The 21,528-nt window shown below is 41.1% G+C and overlaps 1 protein-coding gene across 12 annotated transcripts in view; it reads left to right on the forward strand.

The window, feature by feature from the left end:
* The window catches only part of DTNB (dystrobrevin beta), a 199,838-nt gene that overhangs the window by 19,292 nt on the left and 159,018 nt on the right, over positions 1-21,528 (forward strand). For 11 of the 12 annotated variants that reach the window (XM_062622632.1, XM_062622631.1, XM_062622634.1 and 8 more), the window contains 4 exons: positions 3,323-3,403; positions 5,366-5,579; positions 10,425-10,510; positions 18,785-18,939. In XM_062622632.1, coding sequence (XP_062478616.1) covers positions 3,323-3,403; positions 5,366-5,579; positions 10,425-10,510; positions 18,785-18,939 — 536 coding nt within the window. The remainder of the gene's footprint in view (positions 1-3,322; positions 3,404-5,365; positions 5,580-10,424; positions 10,511-18,784; positions 18,940-21,528) is intronic. The other variant, XM_062622640.1, reaches the window with a different exon arrangement.

The raw sequence follows: 21,528 nt of genomic DNA on the forward strand, positions 1-21,528 counted from the left end.
CATGGCATTGTATTATTTTACCTTCCTATGGGAGCACAGGGCTGAACTAAACACAGAGTTAGGCAAGTGTGTCCTGTAGTTCCAATTATAGGCTGGTGAAGGTCTGTCTTAAACCAATAATATATTCATGCTATTTTATTGAAGGAATTCCAGAGCAACATTCTTACTGTGGTTATAAGCAGCTTATCATTTCAGGAACAGTTTCATTCCTGGCTAATTTATATCTGCTTCCTGTCATGTGAGAGCAGTCTTGGATAGTATTTCTCCCCAGCTTTGCAGCTTGCTCTGTGTTTGAGTTCATAGCCGGGTCCCTTTGGGCTTGCTCAGCATATGGCAGAAGTGAACTCCTGTAGTCTGCCTGCTGTACACCTTCTCTCCCCTTCTTCTCTGCCTTTGTTCAGTTTTACGTGAGCAAAGATGACTGAATTGTGTGTGATATCCTGGGAAACCTTATCAGAATGTTTTAAAATGACTATAGTACTTCTCCACTAGAAATGCTTTGAATGATGCATCAGTGTTTGACATTTGTCTCATCACTTTCAAGTGTTCTAGTCATCTTGTGGTCATTTAGTGCAGATTGACTTGCTAGTTTTTAGCTTAGGCTATATCATCAAAAATATTTTGAATTCTTCTGATTATCTGTGTACAAGGTGTCTGTGCAGCTGTGGCCTTGCTATTCACTATCAGGGAAAGTGCTGGTGCACAGACATTCTGAATCACCTTTCTCTATGAGGCTCTTCAGCATATCAGTATGAGAAATCTAAGGGCTTCAAGCTTCACCTGTCCTGTGGTGGAGTATCTCACTGTCAAGTAGACACATAAATGTTTGCCTTTCTAGGTGAGCTTCATACACAGAGATGTGTGATGTGTAAAATCAATGCTTTCAGTGACCATTTGTTGTTGCTCAACATACAAATTTGCTCAAGTGTTCAGATAATGCTTCATTCAAGACAAGAGTAGACCTTGGCATTCACCCACACTGGACATGCTACCCACAGGGATGTATGTGTTGGTTTTGCAGTACTTATGGAGTGGTCTGATGGGCAAGAATTCTATGCAAGCTGTTCAAATTTCTCTGAAGTGTAGAAAACATACCGAGTTTACCTTATGGAAGGGTATAAAGAAGATGGAGCTGCACTTTTCTCAGCCCAGTGGCAGAGTACCAAGCAGTGGGCACAAACTGAAACACAGCAAATTCCATCTACCATGAGGACAAACATCTTTACTGGGAGAGGTTCCTGAGTGAAGTTGTGGAGTCTCCATTGTTGCAGATACTCAAAACTTAACTAAATACAGTCTTGGGCAGATTGCTGTAGCTGGCCCTGCCTGAGCAGGGATGTTGGGCCAGGCTGATCTTCAGCCTGGCCGAACCATTCTCTCCATTCTTTCCAGCCTCCACCATTCTGTGATTCTGAGCTACATAGATTGTCTTGAAAACAGACCCCACTTCATCTTCAGATAGTTTAGAAGAAAGACCTTGTTGAAGCTTTTGTGGTAATGATGTGATACAGGCAGACAAGAACAGAAGATGGATGACTCTGGTTTTGCTTATAGTTGTTAAATGACCTTTTATGTATGTATAAATATACATATGTTTCGTATGCATATATAGACTAAGAATTTTGTGAAGTCTTGTGGTCTCTGGAAATGCCTTCTGGGGTTTGAAAGACAGAAGTAAGCACCCTAACTGAGAGTTCTGAAAGGATGTTGCATAGAAAACACAAAATTACCTATTTTGTGTAGCCTTGGATCTGAATACTCCAGCTTGTGTTACCTGGCCAAGTACTTTCCTGAAATACAGCTGAGACTAGTTTTCTAAAGATGATACTGGAAAGTAATCCACTTAGGTTCGTTGTACCATACTACCAAGTAGAACCCATCTTGGATATTAGCTAGTCTATTGCCACTCTTAGGTCGTCTGTTGTGGGGAGCCTTTGGAAGTTGGTCAGCCTCTTTGCTGGTCTTGAGAGCCTTTTCACCTCCCCTTCTGCATCAGAGATGAAAATGGATAATCCTTGTACATCTCTTTAGAGACACGGTACCTAGGTCTCTAAGAACAAGCAGATGCTTTGGCATGTGTGCAGATGCTTTTGTGTTGTATTTGGAAAATTGCAATGAAATATCTCAAAGACAGGAATACTTTCTTAAATTTGCATCAGTGAGTCAGTGGGTGAATACATAAAGGTAATTAAAATTTGGTATTTGCAAGTTGGTTTCTGAATTCAGAATGTAGGAGGGAATAAGTTATCACCTTTGAGCAAGACCCCCTTCCCCCCCAGTACACTAATCTGGTATCTTCTCTGGGAGGTTGTGGGTTTATGTTTTTTTTTTAGGTACCTTTTAAAAGTCTTTCTTCAAGTCGGTTATCCCTACTTCTCAGTTCTCCATTCATTGAGGCTCTGGCTCTTGAGGGAAGGACAGACTGCTGCAGATCCTGTTTCTGGGCATTCCAGTGAGAATACAGGAGGCACAGGAGCCATGGGCATCAATGCCATTGCCCATGTGCACGTGGATGATTTCAGCCTACATCTCAGAGATATATTGATTGTAGGTCACAGCCACTGATGCTGTTGAGATGTGAGCCATTTAAAAGGCATTTTGGTTTATGATTAATGGGATTGACTTGTTGGCTCCTTCCAAATTAAAATGAACAATACTGGACTTTAAGCCAGTGTCATTTATCATCCCCACATGATTTGTCATCTCTGGTCATTTTAGAAGGAACACGGGTCTGTTTGTCAGAGAGTTAACATAACTTTCTGAAATTCCTCAAGTTTGCAATGCTCAGAGTAGTTGCTGAAACTGGTAGATGTGGTACAGACTGGTGACAGCTAATAGCATTCACCTCTTCTGCAATGTGTCATTCTTCAACGGTATAACACACATCTTGAAGAGGAAGTTTGTTGGTGAGGATATGTTTTTCTTTTATGCTATTTCTTCTGCTGCTTACCTGATCTGAATCTCTCTAGGAAACCAAAAGCGTGTTCCTGATGGGTCTGCAATGCAGGTGGTGGTGGGAGGACTAACCCCCCCCCCCCCCCCACCACCTCTTATCTCCTGTGTGCATGTCTTCCAACAGCAGAACAATCCTCTTCCTTACCCACTCACTGATTGATCCTTGCTTTTAAGATACTCATACCAGTGTCAAACTTGGCTCAGTTTATAATATGCTGCTGGAAATCACTTTACCATGAGATATCTAGTAAAAATCTTTGTTAGGTTCATATGACAAAGAAACAGTCATACCGGTTTTGAAGTAATTCTCTCAGATAAGCTGTCTGTTACAGAGGAAAGAAACACGCAAACTTTTTTTTATTCATAGGAGCGCAGAATTTTGATGTCATCAGACTTTCCACGTATCGAACAGCCTGTAAACTGCGGTTTGTACAAAAAAGATGTAATCGTAAGTTATAATTACTCTTTACCTTCAAAAATTTCTCATGCATGATTGTTTCAAATGTTCTATCCCTGTGAATTTTAAGTATAGCAAGAGTAAGCAAACATTTTATTAGACGATGGTAGTTGTTACTTTAATCAGAGATGAAAAAATATAACTAAAAAGAGACAGCAATCTTTGTCCAATACAGTGTAACATCTTCAGTTTTATTTTTTAATGATTCAAAAATTTAAAATATATGGGCCAGCTTGACATATTTTGGTTGCCCGAAGTATTTGGTGCAGGCAGTCTCAAGCTGTTTGAGGTCCTGTTCCATCACAATGTACCGCAAACTACCTGACAAGTAGGCACAGGAATGGGTTTGGTGATGTGTTAATCCCATCACTGGCGTGAAAGTGTCTGGATTTGGTCATGGTGCCCTATGTGAAATGTATCAGCTGTGAAGGATTCTTTAAAGTTCATACCATACTAGTCAGTGTAAGTTTTGTCATTCTTTTCCGCGGGTCTTTGGCCTTGGGTAGCTCACCAAAGCAAAGATTTGTGTCACGAGTGAGTAGGTGACATGACTTTGCATTCTGCTACCAGAGTTGAATTGGACACAGCAAAAAGTGGAGCAGAAGAATGTACACAAGAGTCGGTCCCTCCTGTCAGAAAAGTGGAGTTAGTGTGTGTCTGGTGTGGAGGAGGACACAACAGCTGAGCAGTCCTGCAGAGGACATGGGCAACTGCACACTGCAAACTGTATCTTCTCCATTCCGCTGTTGGCCCCAGGGGGTGTGTGTCCTGGGGCTGTGTGGCAGTACCTGCGGTGCCTTTAGTGTGATGTATGGATTACAGATTTTTCATTCCTGTGGAGAAGCATTAGTCTGTGTCTGTAATTCATGCTTTTATATTAAAAATCTCTCTTGATCAGTAGAGAGATATTAAGAAATGCTTATTATAGTACATTGCACACCTTGAGCCCAATTCACTGATGCAACGCATATGCCTCAAGTAACCTTTACGGTACCTATAGGTGTAGATGAGGCTGTACATTTATGGTCTTTGTCTGGACCACAGGGTGATCTGGGGCATATGCTTGGTGTAAATACGTGCCTTGTCTTTTATCATTGTGTGGTATTTATGTGAAAAATGTAAAGACAAGTTTTATTAAAGAAATGTTAAAGATCACACCTTACTTCAGACCATTTTTGATGAATGAGGGAAGCTAACAAAACTTGTGAAGTTAGCAAATCAGTCTGTCCTTTGTAACTGTTGGCTCACACTCAGTTTGGACTGATGGATTACTGCTGATCCTGTCTTCTCCCATTATCATGCCTATCTTTCAAGCTTTGAAACATTAAAAAAATATTATTTAATGTGGTTCTGCAGATCTCATACTGTGGGTTTGGAAAACGTTCTGTGTTGTTAACACTTCTTCAGATAGGTGCTAAGATAAGGCAGGGTAATTTAGGGAAACACTTTGGAGTTCTAGGCCTATGTTTACAAAGTACTGTGCTTTGGACTTGGCAACTGGATCAACTGGAAACAGTCACAGTTTAACTGGAACATCAAGTTCCTCCTTCAATACTCAACTACTGGTTATCATAAGGCTGTTCAAAATTATTGTAACCAGTTTGTAGTGGATTTAGAATGTGGCTGAAGTCCTCAAGTGACGCTACCTAACTGCTAAACCGCACTGCATGATGACAGAAGACCGCTTTTCTCCTATATGATGTTTTTCTGTCAGAGCACCCAGATGTTTAAGGGTGGGATAGAAGTCCCACAAGATATCTGGGCACAGATCTGTTATGTTAAACTAGCTGACACGAACTATGAGTGAATATCAAGAGTCTGTCTCTCACTTTGAAAACAAATAAGTAACTGTTCATTCCAAAATAAAAGCTAACAGTGTTCGGAAATAGTACCGTAACAGTAAGCTTGCATGCTTTACAGAATAGAAGTTAATTTGTTTTCCTTTATTTTTAGTTCATCTTGTTGATATCTGGAATATGATTGAAGCCTTCCGAGATAATGGCCTTAACACTTTGGATCATAACACAGAGATCAACGTGTCTCGACTAGAAACAATTATTTCATCCATCTACTACCAGCTAAACAAACGCCTTCCTTCTACTCACCAAATCAGTGTAGAGCAATCCATCAGCCTCCTCCTCAACTTCATGATAGCAGCATATGACAGGCTAGTAACTCTTCTAGTTGTATTCTTAAACTAATTTTCTCTTTAAGTTAGGTGAATGCAGCCAACAACTGCACGAGTCTTTGGCAAACTGTCCACATGCTGTTTCTCAAGTTCATGGAATTGTGTTGTGCACACACAGAGATATATTTAATATCATAGTAGTGCCTGCAGAGATTTATGTTGCCACAGCAGTGATGCTTTGTCTTAAAAATTGATTTATTAAGAAAGATAGGTTAGTGCCTTCTGGACCTTGCAGATTGCTGTAAGCTGTGTATCTGAACTGAAGACAAAGTAAAACTGTGTTCTGCACGCTATGATAGAACATAATGTTAACCTCATGGTGGTATAGCACTGTTTTAAAAAGTGAAAGTGTTTTATTGCACCCTGATCAACAAGACTGTTTTATAATGCTACCTTGTTTTGGCAGTCAGCTTGCAACCTTTTCTAACGTACTATGATCCCATAAAGGCTAATTCTCGTTTCTTGGCTGGAAGAAGCCTGATTTCTTGTTCAGGATCCTGTCTAGGTTTTTCCTTGCATACAGGTTTATGAGTTTCTTTCTCAGCCTCTTTCTTCAAGGTTTGATCTGCTAGTCTTCCTCAGTAGGTGTGTCTCTGGGGGATTCTCTGGTTCCACTGTCAGTTAGCACTCCTTACTTTTTGTCTTGCGTTTCTCACAGCCAGCTATTATTTCAGTCTTATCTTTCTTCTGCCTTTGCCCTCTCTCCTGAAGTAGAGGACTGCTTGTGGCCAGGACACTGTGTCACAGACTGAGGAGTTTCACCCAAGACAATTTGCAGTACTGAATATGCCCAGTAGTTGTTCTGTTGTGATGTCCAGGCTTTGATCGTTTCCTAATGTAACTTGTTATTGTCACCAAAGGGAGCTAGGTTTCCCCCAAATTAGTCTAAGACTTCAGAATAGTCCCTGTCTCACTGAGGGCAGGTAAAACCAATGCAAAGATTAGAGCAGGAAGACTGCTACAGCAACAGAATCAAATGTGCATTTCTCTGTTGAGTTTTCATTTGCTATTAGTTGTGAGACAAGCTGTAAGGGTTAGAGACAGGTCACATTAGAAAATAAAGAATTTAAAAATAGATATGGTCGTGTTTTGGGGAGCTGGTTCAAAAGATTGAGGCTTTAGTTGAGATATGTTTTTCTCCCTTGCTGCCCTCAACCCTTCAAGTTCTGCCTTTTCTGGAGCCAAAGCAGCAAGCTGGATCCCAGCATAGTACAACAGCTTATCTTTAGCTTCCTCCAGCTGGCACATGCGGCTGAGAGAGAAGGTGGGATGCTGCGCTGTTGTGCAGTGGGAGAATCGGGAGTAAGTGGAGAGGCAGGGCTGGGGCTCCCCCTCTAGGAGTTCGTCAACATGGCAGGCATTAACTTAACCCAGAAGTAGCCGGCTGCAGGGGAATGGCAGCACTGGGGTAGCTATGTGGTTGCTTGAATGGACATAGTGCATTAAGCTTCTTACAACATGGTGCTGGGGGTAACATCGCCAACATTCCACCAGATAGGTTCAGGAATCAAAGAGCTGACTAACCTCTTCCCTATGGAAATATTTAAGGTAGAGTTTCTGTTAGGTAAGTATGAAAAACACCCACAATGAACATTTCACTGAGACCCATAGAACAACCCTGACCATAGTGCAGAAATGATGGCTCATACAGCATCATCGGTGAGTTAAGGAAGAATGGCTGTGGTACAATGTTCTTTGCTGCTTTTTCCTGCAGAGCTTTGCGTGGGTGTTTGACAGTTTGTTCCTGGTCTGCTTTTCCCAATAGACTCTCAGGGCTTCCCAAGGTCCCTGACTCACTATTGGCATCCAAGAGCTCATTCCCTGGCCCCATCTGGCTGTGTCAGGGCAGTCATTTGTTATTTCATTGTTTCTAGAAATCACATTTAATTTGTCAGTGGTTTAGTTGCTCCATCTTATTTTTTCATTTTAAATTGCAGATATCACACCACACTGTATGCTGGCAGTAAAGCAGTGTGCAGTAAGGGGGAGGGAGAAAATGACCAACAAACAAGTGAGGAAGTGAGTTAGTGGGCAAGGTGTGGAGGGATGTGATTAAGAAGAGCCTCATAGTCGGCACAGAGGGCTCATTTCAAGCATATGTAAGGAAATGGCTGCAGTGCTGAGCAGAAAGCTCTTGTGCCTTTTCTGGGCAATTAGCATGACTGGGTGACTCTCTGAAGTGGCTGTACGTTGTGTGCAGCGTGGGGGACAAACAGGAGGAAATAGAGGTCTGATTTCTCTTAAGAGGACACAGTAGGAGAGCTGACACCACTAGAGTGCTGCAGTGGGCTCTTTTAGAGGGACAGACAAGGAGGGAAGTTGCCCTTTACATGGCAGATTAGCTGGAGTGCATGGAGCTCTGCCTGGGGATAGATGATGAGCCAGCTTGGAGCTGGAGTCAGGATCAGTAGGAAGGCGGACGTGGACATTGTTCCTGTGGGTGTCTGCTACAGACCGCCTGGTCAGGAAGATGTAGAGGATGATGCTTCCTTCAGGCAACTTGAAGAAGCCTCACAGGCCTAGTCTTTTTTAAGCAAGTCCTCCAGTTCTGTTTCAAATCCTCAGAACTTCTAATTGTTATCGGAGTTTTAAAACTATACTGAAAGTTTTGTCCTTTTTCATTTCCATGGGGAATTCAGCAGATTGAATTGCATTGGTACAAAAATCATTTTTTGGCATGTTGCTTAATAACACCTCTACTAGATTGCAGAGGGAGGAGTTTGGAGGTTTTTCTTGATTAATAAACAGAATGTCAGCAAAAGCAGTCTTAATATCTGAAGGCACCATACAATACCTTTGCAAGGGCAAGTTTGTGTCCTGAGAGGAGATATTGATGACTTTAGTAACTTGTTTTTCCTGGAAATGAATTCAAAGCTGAACTTTCATTTGAAAGAAAATGAATGTCTTAAAAAGAAAAGAAGGGGCCTGAAACTATAACTTAAGGAGATTTGAATTAACTAGTAAGATCGGCTCAGATAAAAGTGGAGGTCAAGGCTTGAAGAGCTGTTAAAAGGGGACTGGATATCAACAAAGTGGTGGCCTTTGAATCACTATTGCTCTCCAGAGCTCTTCCTGCAATTTTAGCTCTAGGAGATTGCCTCGTCTCTGTAGAGGGGATATTGGAAAGATTCTTTGACTCTGTATTACAGAAATAGCATGTTGTATTTCAGGCACTTCTCAGCCTGAGAAAGGTTGAGAGCCTTTCCCTCACCATGGAGTGTGAAATGTTAGCAGAAGATAATATTTGCATATTAACTTTGAGTGTGAAAAGGGGAAAAATGTTATTTTGTTGCTTCCTGATATCTCCATCTGGTTGCTCGTCTGTCACTGACATTAGACCTTGTTACTACTTCAATACCAGGAGCCAATATTTACTTTGAATAATTCTAATTTTAACACTTTATAAGTGATAGTCGTCCAAGTGCAAATGTTAAGTATGCATCTCATTTCCACTGAGAAGTTGGGTTTTTTCTAGATCCCTTCTAACACCCATCATGTATTTTCCCTGTCATCGTATTTTCCGTGATAGTACAAATTATCCTTCCAATACAGTTAATTACAGTTCATTATGGAATCATAGACTGGTTTGGGTTGGAGAGGACCTTAAAGCTGATCCAGTTCCAGCCCCCTGCCACAGGCAGGGACACCTTCCACTAGACCAGGTTGCTCCAAGCCCTGTCCAAATCTGGCCTTGAGCACTTTCAGTGATGGGGCAGCCACAGCTTCTCTGGGCAACCTGTGCCAGGGCCTCAGCACCCTCAAGAGAAGAAACAGTTACTTGAACTTATTTTAATTCTTTTTCTCCTTTTACCCGTGACTTTAACTTCCTTGGTGGATTGTCAGTCTGCCCCGCTGTTGCTATATATAGTTAAAGATAATGACTCAGTATGTTTCTCTTTGGCATAAGTTGTTCAGAATTCCAACAGCTCTTACCCATGTTTACACTCATTTCTTTTGCCTTACACACCACTAAAGCAATGTTCAACTGACTTCACAGTAACACTGGACTTATACCGAGATCACTACTCTGTGGCTATTGTAGTATCATAAAGTGGAGGTTTTCTGAGTCCTGTCTTTAGTCCTATCAATGACAGAAGTTCAAGAGACAGGAAGGCAAGATGCATGCCACCTGGTCTAGCACTGAGCATCAATTCTGCTGTGCTTCACCCCAGCAAACCTCCTCCTGTGGTTCTTGTGAATTAATTCCCTCATCATTTCATCCTTATCTTCCTTCCTGTTAACAGGAAGAATACATGTGCCTGTTTTACGTATCGTACCATGCTGAATGGGCTTTTGCATACTTTCCATAGAGACAAATTTGTTTTCTCTTGCTGATACTAGAAAATGATTCCCCAGATGTACCATCTGTTCTGATAGCACAACAGCTTTATTAAATTAAAATAAAGCAATGTTAATTATTCCTGTTCTGCGTGGTATAGGATTCAGGATATCTCATGACTTCTCCATTAACTGTCAATTACTGGACTAGTTTTAGAATGAAAGGTGTATTTGAACATCAGGGTTTAGATCAAGGAGTGAAAGTTTAAAGCAACTTCATGCAAGACAAGAGTAGACCTTGGCATTCACCAAGTATGTTTATCATAATTGTGCAAGAGAACTTGATTTGTGATCAGACACTTGTTAACTGTTCCAACCTATTAAAAATGTTAGTGGTGTCAGTGTTTTAAAGTTACAGTAAAAAGTTTTGGCAAATCTTAGTAGTTAATGAAGGGCTTTTTTTGCATTTAATTCCTAAGCCTCAAGTATTTTTGTTACTTCTCATTCTGTGTAGTAATTACTTACCATGTAATTTTTTCTCCACAGTGAGGGCCATGGGAAACTGACAGTATTTTCGGTGAAAGCGATGTTAGCAACCATGTGTGGTGGTAAAATACTGGACAAACTCAGATGTAAGTATTTTAAAGAAAACCATTTAGGAAATATCTTGTTGCCATGACCGGCCATGTTTTATGGTATTAAGCTTTGAAAGCTAACTGGTTGTGCTTATTCAGTCGTCTTTATACGGAAATTAACTGTAGCTGTAGTTTGGTTTTGTCACACATGCCATCTGCTGGCCATAGAACGTACTGAGTTACTGAGTGGGCTTTACACGTACGTTTGGTTATTTTAAAATGCTTGGGCATTTAAGTGTAAAACTTCAGGTCTGATTTTTCTGCTAGTAATGTCAAATTTGTTGCCGTTGCCCCAGTTTTGAGGATGTTAAGAGGCTTCTGGATGTCTTCTGCTTCACCTGAGGTACTCTCTGCATCTTCTCATTCTGTAACACCAGCTTCTTAGTTCTTTTTATACTCTTTTTTTTTTTCAATTCTTCTTTCATCAATATTTTTATTCCGTGCTTCATGAGCCTTCTGCTGTATCAGTAGAAAATCAGTGATATCCATAAACATGGGATTTGTCCTTTAGGAGTAATTCTTGTTCTGTCTTTCCATTGGTAAGGTATACTGTGGTTCTGGGTGGTTTTTACTTTTCATTTGCACCCTGAAAAGCTGAGATGTTAATTTTGCTGTCAGTGCCAGATTTTACTATTCAGGTTTTGTCATTTTCACCTCACCCTAAATTCCCTTCATGGAAGTTATCTTGTAGCAATTTGTTCCTCCTAATCTCTACGGCTGTCATTCACTCTAAATAAGTCTTTAGGCTTTTCCACGCTATTAAGCTTCTTTATTATATTTGCCTTAAAACTTGCAAATGTGAAATACTAGTGTGCTGAATGAAACTACATGGCAGGGTCTGAAAAATAGTGAGAAATTGCATGTACATATTTTATATTAAGGCTGCTCATGTTTCAGTACCAGGAAATGCAGTGTTTTTATCTGGTAGGAACTATAAAAATCTGATTTTTAAAAAAAGCTGCAGGTGGCTAAAGATTAGTGTTAAAGGGGAGAGGCATAGATGACAGAGGATATTTAAGATACTTAAGCATTTTTAACAAATGCATTACCTCTATAAAATACGCAATATCAAATACTGAGGAAAAATGTAGAGACTGCATTTCCTCTGTAAAAGATTACATTTTGGATTTAATTAGGATGAGATTTGAGGAGCTGACAGTAGATAAGCAATTCAGGCCTGGGACAGAAGAGCATTATTGCTAGAATTAGCAAGGTAGTACTGAAACACATCAAGAAAATGGTGCTGTTACCTATTGGTGGTAAAGGCTATTAACCACTGGAATGAAGTGTTACACAGATCAGTAAAGTTTTGATGTTTTCAGGCAAAGATCTAGATACTGTTCTGAAGGTTACGTTAAGCCTTAAGTTAATGATTCAAAAGATGGCATAAGGACACCTCATTTAATAGTGACACCTATTTAACAGGTGTGTCTAGTCTTAGAATTTGTGCATTTAATGTACTGTTCTCTCTGTCTTTTCATAATGTTTGCTTTTCTTCATGGCGTTTGAAACTTCCTTTTTTTTTCTTGTTCTCTTGGTTCCCATGTCCTTTGCCTCTCTAACTTCTTTAGAAAAATTCCTAGCTGGTGTTCATACACATTGGAGGAAAGGCTTTTGACTGCGTTCACTGAACAGTGCTGCTTCTTGCAGCATTGCTCTGTTTCTGCTTGTTGTGCCTGTTACTTATTCTTTCTTGCATCTTACCAGCTAACCTTTAGTTTGCTGTGTACTTCAGGGGTCTTCCCTCCAGTGTCATCTGTCCCTTTTTTCTTGGCGCACTCCTCTTTGGCTGTGGAGCATTGTTTTCAAAGAGCATGTAGCTTCAATGTGTTTTGGACAGTAACACTTCTGCTTGTTGCCCGTGCTGCGTACATTGGTGTGGGTGCATTTCAGTTGGGCTCTTGATCCTGTTACCTGTTTGTGGAGAGAAGCTCTAATTCCTATGTGACCATTCTCAGGTGCTTCCATGGTTTCTAATACATCCATAACCCTTCATCTTTCTGCCACATGGATCTCCATACCCTGTCTCCACAAAGACAGCAGACTGTAGGACCTTGCTAGCACAAACACTGGTGTGCTGCCCCCAGGCTTATCTCTTGTGAGGACCTTTCCCGCTTCAAATCTAGTTTAAAGCTCTTTCTGTGAGCCCTGCTATCTCCTTTTCGCCCTTGGAGACAGCAGGACTGGTGTTGGGTAAACTGATCCACGATGGAATCCCCAAATTCTGCCAAACAACTAGATAAAGCAAGATTCCTCAACCTGGAAAGAAAAATGGGGCTGGAAGGACAGTGTTCTACAAAATCATGAGTAGTGTGTTGGTGAAAACAGCTGTTCCATTACCCTTCCAGTACAAGAACTAAAGGGTAGATCAGCAGTGACAGACTGAAACAGCAAACCCCCTTATTTAAACTTTACCAAAGGAGGTTGTCAGTATCAAACATTTACCCTGTTTGATTACTGCTTGAACTGATTTCACTGATGGCAAATTCATTTAAGGCTGCTGAATGCAGATACTCAGTGAGTGGAGGAGTGTTCTGGAAAACGTGCTTGCCTCAGCTATCTGCTGTTAGCATAAACAGGTTTTTGATCTGCTGTGCCTCAGCTGTCCTCACTCTTTATTTTTTCTGATCGTTATGAATATGCTGTCTTCTTGTTTCCTCTTTTCTGTCTTTCCCACCTCTCTCTGATTACTGACCCATTTCATCACCAAACTCCTTCTGTTTCCAGTTTACTTGTTTTTCTGATTCCAGGGGAATCCATGCTTCCAGAAAGCATGAGGCTTTCTGGAAATTGTAACTTTTTTTTTTTCCCCTCAGCATTTATATGAATGATAGTAACTTGAGCCCTATACTTGCATATGTACAGGCTTGGTTTTTTAAACTCTAGTAATGTGAACAAATGGAGTGTTTTTAAGTCCACACAGTGTCTGACAGCACATACGAAATGAGAGTTGTTCAATGCAACCACTTTGCTGTCTCTGGAAAAGATTTTTTCCCATGACTCCTTGCAAATGAGTTCCTTCATGTGGCATGCAGGGTCAGAGTTGTAAAGCCAGCTTATTGCTGTGGACTTCATGATTTTTGACAGAGTTTTTTCAGGCTAAGAAGTTCCATGTAAAAATGTCAAATTTCATGGATTCAAATTGCTTCATTTTGTCATTCAAGTAGATTCATTGTGAAGTAATTAGTGCTTCCTTCTGTGTCATTTCTGCAAGTATGTTGTGAACAGAACTTTTTGTAAATCAGGACTCCATCCCACTCATTTTGAGGGCTGACTTCTCTAATGACTGTCTCTACCTGTGGGGTGCTCCTGGGCTCCCTTGCCTCACCAGCTTCTATTTCGCACTTGCCATCTAGTGATAGATCATCCTTTAGTGTTTACTGAAGTTCACCCTAAAATTCATACAGTAATGTTTGCTAAATACTAGGTTTCACATAATAAAGGTCCTGAAAGCTAATATGCTGTAGGTGAATTAGCCCAATTGTGGGGGGCTGATTTTGAAGAGAGGGTATTTTGTTTATTGGAGTGAGGTGAAAGGGAAGTTATTTGTTTTGGCCTTAATCAATGGACCAAAGTAGTAGTAGTAGTAATAAATATGTGGTTTGTTGTGGTATCATGTCTATTCAAACTAAACAATTTTGCATTACTGGAGCAAATCTGGAGGAGGCCAAAAAGATGCTTGGAGAGCTGGAGTGTGTCTGCTATGGAGACAGGCTGAGAGAGCTGGGCTTGTTCAGCCTGGAGAAGAGAAGGCTCCAGGGAGACCTTAGAGCAGCTTCCAGTGCCTAAAGGGGGTCAACAAGAAAGCTGGGGAGAGGCTTTTGACAAAGGTCTGTAGGGACAGGGCAAGAGGGAATGGATTTAAAGTGACAGAGGGGAGGTTGAGATGAGATCTTTGCAAGAAGTTCTCTTCTGTGAGGGTGATGCACTGGCACAGGTTGCCCAGAGAAGCTGTGGCTGCCCCATCCCTGGCAGTTTCAAGGCCAGGTTGGATGGGGCTTGGAGAAACCTGGTCTAGTGGAAAGTGTCCCTGCCCATGGCAGGGGGTTGGAACTAGAGGAGCTTTAAAGTCCCCTCCAACCCAAACCAGTCTATGATTCCCATATGAAGACAGGCTGAGAAAGTTGGGGCTGTTCAGCCTGGAGAAGAGAAGGCTGCGTGGAGACCTCAGAGCAGCCTTCCAGTATCTGAAGGGGGCCTGTAGGGATGCTGGGGAGGGACTCTTCATTAGAGACTGTAGTGACAGGACAAGGGGTAATGGGTTAAAACTTTTCCTCCAAAAGCATTTCCATTATGTCTATATAAGTGTTTGGGTGGTGCTATTCTCAGTGGCTTATCTTCTGTATGCTGAACAGTTCCTGTTTCCTCAGGCTGTCCTCAGAGGACAAGTGCTTCAGCATGCTGACCATCCTTGTGGCCCCCTACAGAGCTCACTTCAGTTGGTCTTTCATATTTTGTGATTCTCAACAGTTCTCTGATGCTGGGGGTTCCCAGAACTCTGTACAGTACCTAAAAGGTGTCTAAGACGTGCTGTGTGGAGAATATCATTTCCCTCCACTAGCTGAGTTCCTGTTCATACAGCCAAGGATGTTTTTGTCGACTTTGCTGCCAGTGAGCACTGCTGGCTTATGGTCATGTTGTGACCTCAAAACTCACAAGGACCTTTCCTGCAGAGCTGCTCTGCAGCCTGGATTGGTGCTGGAGTCCCTTCCTTCCCATGGGCAGAGCTTTCCATTTATCCTTTTCAACTTAATACAGTCCTTGCTGGCCCATTCCTCCAGCTGTTCCAGGTCCTTCTGGTTGGCAGCCCTTACCCTCACAGGTATATCACCTGGTCCTCCCAGTTTGGCACCATCTGTGAGCTCAACAAGCATGCACAGATGTTACTGACAGAAACACGGAGCCCCACATGTCCCAGGACAGATTCCAGCAGTAGTCCACTTGTTGTTGGTCTCCACATATTAGATCATCCAACCAGCTACTTGCCCATGCAGACTGTGACATCCCAGGTTGGGTACTGGAATGTTGCGGGGAATAGAAAGTAAAAAGCCTTGCTCAAAATGAGATGAAAAGTATCTACAAATTCAGGTATCATAGAAGACAATGGAGGTGGTCAGGTGTTATTTAGCATTGGTAGAACCATACTGGCAGATCCCAGGCAGGAATGTGCACCAAGAAGATTTGCTCCATAATTTTCCCAGGATCTGAAGTGGGGCTGACTGGCCTCTGTTTCCTTTTGACCTTAATAGATACTTTAGATTAATGCCAATGAAACTGCACATACCACACACCCCAAAAAGCACAGTCAAAACAATTCACTTGTTAAATTAATTTTCTTGGCTTTTACTGATACTGAACCTAGTATTTAACAAGTATTTTATGAATATGTATGATAAAAATTTGTAACTTCATCGGAATTTGGTGACACAAGGTATGCTCAAGGTCAAGATTCTGGAAGATGAGGGTGCCAGGGTTTTGTCGCTGTGGTTTTAACTCCATTGGAGAAATGGTGGAGCCTTCACTTGAAACTGCTCAAAGCATTAGGCAAGTTCCCTGACTGGAAAACACAGACAATTTTGGTGCTTATGAGCAGCCGAGTAGAGGCTCTGGAGGGAACTGCTGGGCAAGTCTGACATGATATTGTGAGCTCTGTTTTTAGCATAAAAGTTTTACTACAAGCATTTGAAAAAAAGGAAATAGTGAGTTGCACAAGTGCCATTTTACATTGGTATTTTGGGGAATGAGCAGTGGGGTTTATAATTCTAGATTTATTATTCTCTCCATTAAAAAAAAATGTTTATGTCATAATAGCATTGAACTGAAATTTTATATGAGAGTTGTAATACCTCATCATTGAGAAACCCTATTAGAACCTGCCTGTTGCAACCCTGAGGGAGCTCTTGAGAAATGACACTGTTGCTCTGGGTTGCTTCGGGTTTTCTGTTTGAGGATAATTTACTGCCCCTTTAAAGGGCAGATGATTTTATATCCTACTAATCTTTATCTTTTCCAATTTCCCTGCTAATTTAATGAGTTTAACCTCACTTTGATTATAAAACCATTGTTATGACTGTGAGATATAAGTTAGTGGGCTTTGGTTTGGTTTTTTCTTTTTAATTTACCCTTGATAAAGCCTGTTCTATTTTATCTCATTTTCCGTTTATTTCCATAGCTTTAATTAATTTCTTTTAAAAAATAATTTAAATTTTGCATCCTGCTCAGTCCGCATTAGTAGACTGTGAATACCCAGCAGATTTCTGTCCTTTGTTAAACACAAGTGCTGTCAGGTTGCAGTCTGGATCTGCCCATGTCAGCTTGAAAGGTTCATTACCAGACCTTCAGATTTTGGGGTCTGATCTAGAATGGATTGGGATTCAGGAAGTTTGCCTTGCTGATCAGGTTTAATTGCTTCTATAGTTTTCATTTGTGTGCATTGTGAGCCTGACTTTTCTTCCACATTCAATTTTTGGGTTAAATTTAATCTTTCTGCCTGGCCTAATTTTCTAAAATACACTGTTCCCCTCCTGACACCGTTTGTTTTGGTTTTTTTTTAGTATTTTTCCTGTTTTTCCCCTCTCTTTCATTTTCCCTACTGTTTTCTCCTCTCCTTTTTCCTTTCTCCCTCCCCCCATTATTCCTAATATGGCTCATCAGATTATTCAACAAGATCTTCAAACCCTCACTTCAAGCTTGTCTGTTTAGCCAGTTCACTAGAAATATGCCTTTCCGAAATAGTTGGAGTTTTTTTATGGACCTAGTTTTGATTACTTAAATTAAGCTTATTTTCTGTCAGCATCCTCATTACGATGTGTAATTACTGCTGGTGTCTCAAATAACCTCAGAGATGATTCAGTGCTAGTGAAGAATTCTGGTATCTGTCACATCTTGGAAAAATTTAGGTCTTACTAATATTAGTACTATCGTTAGAGAAATCTTCCTTTATATCATGATATGACTTCAAGGTTTATCAGTTTTGCTATTTAAGCGATTTGTCTTTTCCAAAGAGATTTTTGATCCCAGGACAGTTAGGATGTATCTATATACAACTGTTCCAATGTTTTATGTGATATCATTTTCTTACCATGTTATCTGCACACCTTGTTCTGTATTTTTGGCTTTGCTGGGGCCTCTAAGCTGGTTGTGTAGAGTGGCTGGAGTAGAGGGGCTGGAGGAGCTGAGCTCTGTGCAGTCAGGGGTGGCTCAGGGGCATCCTCCATTCCCATGCCCACAGCTGAGTGTGGCTTTGGGGGGGAATCTTGCCAAACCCCCTTCTCCCTGCTGCTGGATGTGACTGACCTCCCTCCCTTTCTTTTCCCATATATGCACAAGGCTGCTGAACACCTTGCTCAACCCTCTTTCTGGTTTCAGAAATGTGTTTAGCACCATGGAGCTAATAAAAAAACATACATTATCTCATACCACACAGTCCTCTTATCATATAGTCATAGAATAATGGAATGGTTTGGGTTGGAAGGGACCTTAAAGCTCATCCAGTTCCAACTCCCTGCCATGGGCAGGGACACCTTCCACTGGGTCAGGTTCCTCCAGGCCCCGTCCCACCTAGCCTTGATCACTGCCAGGGATGGGGCAGCCACAACTTCTCTGGGCACCCTGTGCCAGGGCCTCACCACCCTTGCAGTGAAGAACTTTCTAATATCTAATTTAAATCTACGTTCTTTCAGCTTAATTCTTAATTTCAGCATAAGTCTTGTGTAAGGACAGAAGTTCATAATCTAGCTCTCCAGTGTGTGCAGTTTCTCTAGTACAAAACTCAATTTCCTCTCTCCCCCAGCTCAGCTGCCTGGCTAGGGTGTCTCAGCCAGGGACAGGGGTCAGGGCACCCCAGTTCTCAGCACTTTGGACTTTGTGGTTCTTACAACTTCTTTTAATTCTGTGAGACCTCTCAGAGGATTTTGAGGTTTATTTTGAGGTTTATTTTGAAGGTGTAAGCTTGAAGATGTTGTGTTCTGTAACTTTTATACTGCCTCCTCGCTTCTGCTTTCCCCTTCCTCTTCCCCTTCCTGTTACAGTTAATGCACTGAATCTTATCTCAAACTGGGGGAGATGGGATGGAGGAAACAGAAAGATTTATATCATAGCATGTTCGAATATGTTCATTTATAAATTTCATCTTGATAGGTAATTTCATAAGAAATTATGTTCATAAGAAACCAAAAAGAAATGTCTTGGGGCTTAAATGGATTGAAATACTTATTTTTTTCCTGTAGTAAGCATGTATTTACTGTAGGGTTTTATTATATTTTCTTGCAGATATTTTCTCTCAGATATCAGATTCAAATGGACTAATGATATTTACAAAGTTTGATCAGTTTTTGAAAGAAGTTCTAAAACTTCCAACCGCTGTCTTTGAGGGGCCTTCTTTTGGATACACAGAGCATTCTGTTCGGACCTGTTTCCCACAACAAGTAAGCATTAACCACCCAGGATTTCTGTATCGCGTGTTAAGCCTGGGTGGGTCATGGTTTGGATGGGAGGTTTGGAGAGGGGGTGGTAATAAGTGCTATATCCCCTCAGCAGTTTTAAGACAGTCTGAGGAATTAAAAATAGGATGCCTGAGTCTTGGGCAGCTAAATGATTTTGCATAATTTTGTTCATTCCTCCTCCTTGAAGGGACACTTTAGTTCCCTATCAGAACAGCAAGGATGATCTCTTTCTTTTCTAGAACATGAAACACAACATTTTTACTCTTTTCCTGTGATTATTTATTAAGCTTTCTCAGTGTTTTAAGAGTGTGTCAACAGATACTTGTTGTGTGGTTGGGCCTGTACAACATAAATACGTGGTGTGCACATAGTTTATTTTTAAATCAATTTTACCATTATGCTTATTCGTATAGCTGTTTTTTCCAAAATATTTCCACTACAGCTGATGTTTGGAGTAGATGTTGTGATAATGATCTTAAAGAGCTTTTTATTTCTTTATGCACTTATTGCAATTTAATCGTTCCAAGGATTTGTTTCTAATTTGAAATAGTGTAAATAGTATAAATAATCCTTAAATCAACTGTAAGCCCGAACCTAGATAATCGTAGGCCTAAAATTGAATGTTTAGATTCTGGTCATGATTATGTTCCGGAAGAAGTATTTCTGAAGTATTTAGATTTAGTGTTTATAGTAATTTTTGTTAAACTTAATCAGCAATTAGAATATTTGCAACACAACACAGTAGGAAAGAGCCTTTGATTTAGGAAATGATGAGGGCTGGAGTTACTGAGGAGAGAATTTTGTTTTACCAGTAGTGTAATTAATAAATATTTATTTCTGTTTCCATAGTGGCTGATACATTTGTGGGCCATACTTGTTTGCATGGGTATGCCACCCTCTCTGATCTGATCAGATCACGTTTCACACAAGTGGCACTGCTTTTGAATGTAGAGCCTCAGCCTCACTATGTGGCTATAGAAGTCAGACATTGGATTCTAAGCTCCACATGGTCTGTCCATGTCTGCAAAAGGAATGGGGATGGGGTTTTATTTTGTTCAGAAGCCTGAATTCTGGCAGTGACATTTCTTACCCCTAAAGAAGGACTGGTGTATCTCCTTAGACTTTGACAGTTGGCTGAGATCTCACTACTGTAGCCAAGTGAGGTATAGTAACTGCCCTTGAATCTGAGCCAGCAGTGTAGCCAGGTGCCAAGAAGGCTAAGAGCATGCTGACTTTGTCAGCACTAGTGTGGCCAAGGAGAGCCAGGGATCATCCCCCTCTACTCAGCACTGGTGAGGCTGCAACTTGAATCCTATATTCAGTTCTGGGCCCCTCACTACAAGAAAGACACTGAGATGCTAGAGCGGATCCAGAGAAGGGCAACAAAGCTGGTGAAGGGTAAGGAGCACAGGTCTTGTGAGAAGTAGCTGAGGGAACTGGGATTGTTCAGCCTGGAGGAGTCTCAGGAGAGACTTTATCGCTCTCTATACCTGCCTTAAAGGACGTCATAGCTAGGTGAGGGTTTAGTTTGGATATTAGGAAAAATTTCTTTCCCAAAAGGTTTATCAAGCATTGGAACAGGCTGCACAGGGCAGTGGTGGAGTCCCTGGAGGGATTTAACAAACGTGTGGATGTGGCACTTATGGGCATGGTTTAGTGGTAGACTTGGCAGTGCTGGGTTAGTGGCTGGGCTTGATGATTTTAAAGGTCTTTTCCAACCAAAACAGTTATATGATTCTGATTTGCATGTGGCTTGCCTGCAGAATGTCTTAGCACTCTGGGTTTGGCTCCCATGAACAATAAAGCTAATTCTTCATATTGATTTACTTTTAGAAATTCCTTTGCTCTAATTTTATTCAGAAAAACAGAATCTCTCATGTAAGGCCAGTTTGTAGAGAGTGGTAGTATTTTTTAATTAATCCCGATATACAAGGTATCCCAAGATGGTTCTTTCATTATTGGAAAACTTTGAAATGGGTCCTGGGAAGTAGATGGATAATCTGGTTTAGAATTAATCCCATTTTTTTATGCCTCCCAGATCTGAAAACAAGCTTCCCAGAGGTACTTCTGTGATATTCTCCTTTTACAGCCTGTGATTTTGCTCCAGATAGCATTGGTAAAGCTATGGGGTTTCAGACTTTGGCATGTACATGACAAACACATAAACTACATTTGCAGTAGTTAACTAAACACTGCCTTGAGCTGTCCTGGGGTGCTAAGGCCAACTGGAATTGTCTAACCACATCCATGTTACTAAACTCTCTTATTCCCTCAGGCAGGGTGGTTACATGGAAACTGTTTATTAAAAATGATTCCTAGCTGATAATAACACCTGATCTGGGTACTGGAATCATTTGGGAGAGTGAGTAGTTAAACTAGGCACAGGGTCAATAGCATAGAAGTATGCATGATTTGAGTTTCAGTGCCAGGAATATTCACTAGTGTTACTTAATCTACCAAGAGGCAAATACTTCCTGGCCAGCTGTGGCTCCTGGCTACCCATGGAGGTCTTGGTTCCAGGAGACACTTTTTCCAGGTGCCAAAGCCTAATAGTTTGCTGCAGTCTGAGAG

The sequence above is a fragment of the Pezoporus occidentalis genome, unplaced genomic scaffold (assembly GCF_034315485.1).
Source record: "Pezoporus occidentalis ecotype Australia unplaced genomic scaffold, CSIRO_AGI_Poc_V1 ctg244, whole genome shotgun sequence".
Lineage (NCBI taxonomy): Eukaryota > Metazoa > Chordata > Aves > Psittaciformes > Psittacidae > Pezoporus > Pezoporus occidentalis.